Raw genomic sequence first — 3164 nt, forward strand, 5'->3', positions numbered from 1 at the left:
TTATTTTAGTTTACTTTGGTTACTCCAGCACTTCTCACCCGCAGGAGGCCCCACAGCAGTGTTGTGGTTGAGGACTGATTCTTTCCTTGTAACTTTCGCCCCATAATGTAATATTATTACTAATGTGAATAATTACAGTTTGTTAGTTTGTTTAAAGTATTAAAAAAAATAAATTTCTTTTAGTTTCTTACAGCGCTTGATAAAAAAGTTTAGTTTTATAATTCATTTAACTTGTTTAACGTTATATCAATCCTCCTTTTACTCCCTCTACTTTACTGAAAAAAAAAGTATAACTCTGTGAAATTTTGTCCAATTTAAATTGTTATTGCTGTTCTAGAAGTTAGGAGCAATAAGTTTTATGTTCTTATCCTAAGAGCCGTTCAATTTAAGGAGAATGAAAGTTATTTGCGCTCTTACCCCATTTCTTTGAGGCTAGTGGTTACATATGACTGTATTGAAACTTTTTTTTTTTATTATTATAAAATAGAGTGCAATTGTATGACATGTTTAAAGACTAAGTTTTGACTCTTTATCTTTAAAATTATATTTTTAATGCTAACATGTTTGAGCGCAGCTTATCTGTGAGATTAAAAGTTAAATTTTTGCTTAGACTTATGGTAAAAATTAAAAAACTGAACTTACTTTTCACTTATTGTGGATTGTTATCTTTGTGTTATAAAATAACATTTTTACATAACCACAAGAATAATCTGCATTAAAAACAATTAGAGAACATAATCAGGCACAATTTATCTTAGATTACTTGAAAAATTACAATAAATGAGGCGTTCGGTCATAAAACATGACATTACAATGTTAAGTTAAATTATTTTTTAATTAGAATGTTTTACCTTTGTCTATAACAAAGAAACTCTTTCCATAACTTAAAATGGTATTATTATTGTCAATATTATTAATTAATATGTAATAGTAATTTATAAAAAAAACTTAAGTTACCATCTATGATGACCGAATGCTTCAAAGATCATTAAATTAGGGATAGAAATATAAGTTTAAAACCATTTCAGGGTAATAAATATATACTTTTTTTTTTAGTGGGTCTTGAGGATCAGTCAACAATAACTTTGTAATAATACATCTTTTGGCGACGTTTCACAACTTTATTGTTTGTGTAGTCATGCCCTACAATGAGAAAAATACAGTTTTTTAGAACATACACTCTTCAAATAATTGTCATAAAACTGCAAGTACATAGTGGAATCTCTGACTAATAAATACTACAACCAAAATATGGTTTAATACAAACATTACTTACAATTCTCAACTGCAATGTGTTCTACATTATGATGCTACCATGTTCAAATTTGGGGAAGGACTGAAACGGTTTTGAAATGAAAGTAAGGTGTGTTTAGGCTTCAAGTTTCAAAACCATTTCAGTCCTTCCCCAAATTTGAACATGGTAGCATCATAATGAAGAACACATTCTAGTTGAGAATTGTAAATAATGTACGTTGCAATATGTACATGCAGTTTTATGATAATTATTTGAGGAGAGTGTATGTTCTAAAAAAATGTGTTTTTCTCATTGTAGCGCATGACTATGCAAACAATAAAGTTGCGAAACGTCGCCAAAAGATGTATTATTACAAAGTTATTGTTGACTGATCCTCAAGACCCACTAAAAAAAAAAATGTATACATACAACAGTCGTGAAAAAAGTATCAATATATATATATATTTAAGCTTTGTCAGAAAATACTGTCCTTTAACGTTTAAAAAAAGTATCGCAGAGATTGGTTGCACCCAACTGAAGGTTACTTTCATCATCATGTCTGATGCTCCCCTTTTTATAGTTAGTTTTTCTAATTATGTGAATAATGGACCATCACTTTCTATTGGAACTTTATGCAGAGTTAAATGTCTTTTAATATTTATTTAAATCACTTATTTCCATAGCAATTACGTCCCAGATAGAATTGATACTGAATTTATTATAGCGATATTTAATGCAAAATTTTTAAAAATATTAAATGTTACAGAGAATAAAAGAAGATACTAACGGTGTACCTCAGAAGACTATTAATATGGTTACTGTTTATGGTCAAGAAAAATACCTCATAATGAAAGATATTGAAGTCGGGAACATAATGGATCCTTTAGAACCTTCTGATTTGAAATGTGATGTCGTTTGTTTAGTATATGATACTGTTAATCCAAAATCATTTGAATATGTTGCTCGAATATTTCTCGTAAGTAATCTAGTAGTTTCTTTTTGTTTTTTTTAATAAAATATTAAAAGATTCTCCTGTACTCATATATGTATTCGTAGGTCTAGATTCTTATCTATATTCTCTTTCGAGTGGTTGACCAATTAGTTAAATAAACCAATTGATATCAAATTAGTTTAAAGGCAAAAAATTAAAGTTATTGGCATGAACTTTATTTCTAAGTTTATTTGTCTTTCTACATGCTAATAAAGCCCATTTTCAAGACCTAAAATTAATTGGAACAGGAGAATATTGCAGGATTTGCCTGTCAACTTTTATATGCAAAGTATTAAAAAAAATTGTCCTGATTTTAGAAATGAAATATATTATTCAAACTATAATTTTGGTGCCAAGTTATGTTTTACTTTAATTTTAAATAAAACATTTTATAAAAGTAAAATAAAACTTAATTTTTAGTATGAGTATTTTTAGCAGTAGCATATCTTCGGTGTTCTGTAAAAAAGGTGAATAGAGCAATTGATTACGTTTCAGAGGATTCTAATTGTACTTTACCTCGTCTAGAAAATTCTTTTTAGATGAAAACTTCATTACTTTTTCAGAACTTAATACATATCCTAATGCTATTTCAGTAAAAATAGGCCAGTTAATGAACGGGTTTTGGATGGGAATGGGAGGAGGGCCAGAATTGATTTCAGGACTTTGGGATATTGATCCGCAGCAGCCAAAGATAGGAATGGCTGAGAAAAGGTCATATTTTTTCGGTCACATCTCAAAAATAAATAGTTGTAGCTTAAAACAATATTACCTGAAAAATTAAATTGTAGGAAGATGGTCCAGGAGATAGTAAAAAAAAATACACAAAATAACAAAAAAAAAATTTATTAAATAAAACCAAAAATTGTATCCAATACTGTCTCAACACTTTATTTCTTACTAGTCCAACGTTTCGGCTATTCCAGCCATCTTCAAGGACAT

General features: G+C 28.7%; 1 protein-coding gene across 3 annotated transcripts in view; it reads left to right on the plus strand.

The window, feature by feature from the left end:
* Positions 1 to 3164, plus strand: part of Miro (mitochondrial Rho GTPase) — a gene marked incomplete in the record, with an annotated part of 32661 nt that overhangs the window by 18657 nt on the left and 10840 nt on the right. For all 3 annotated transcript variants that reach the window (XM_067044910.1, XM_067044912.1, XM_067044909.1), the window contains 1 exon segment: positions 2001 to 2210. In XM_067044910.1, the coding sequence (XP_066901011.1) occupies positions 2001 to 2210 (210 nt within the window).

The sequence above is a fragment of the Halyomorpha halys genome, unplaced genomic scaffold, assembly GCF_000696795.3.
Source record: "Halyomorpha halys isolate HHAL.00 unplaced genomic scaffold, Hhal_1.1 Scaffold43.1, whole genome shotgun sequence".
Classification (NCBI taxonomy): domain Eukaryota; kingdom Metazoa; phylum Arthropoda; class Insecta; order Hemiptera; family Pentatomidae; genus Halyomorpha; species Halyomorpha halys.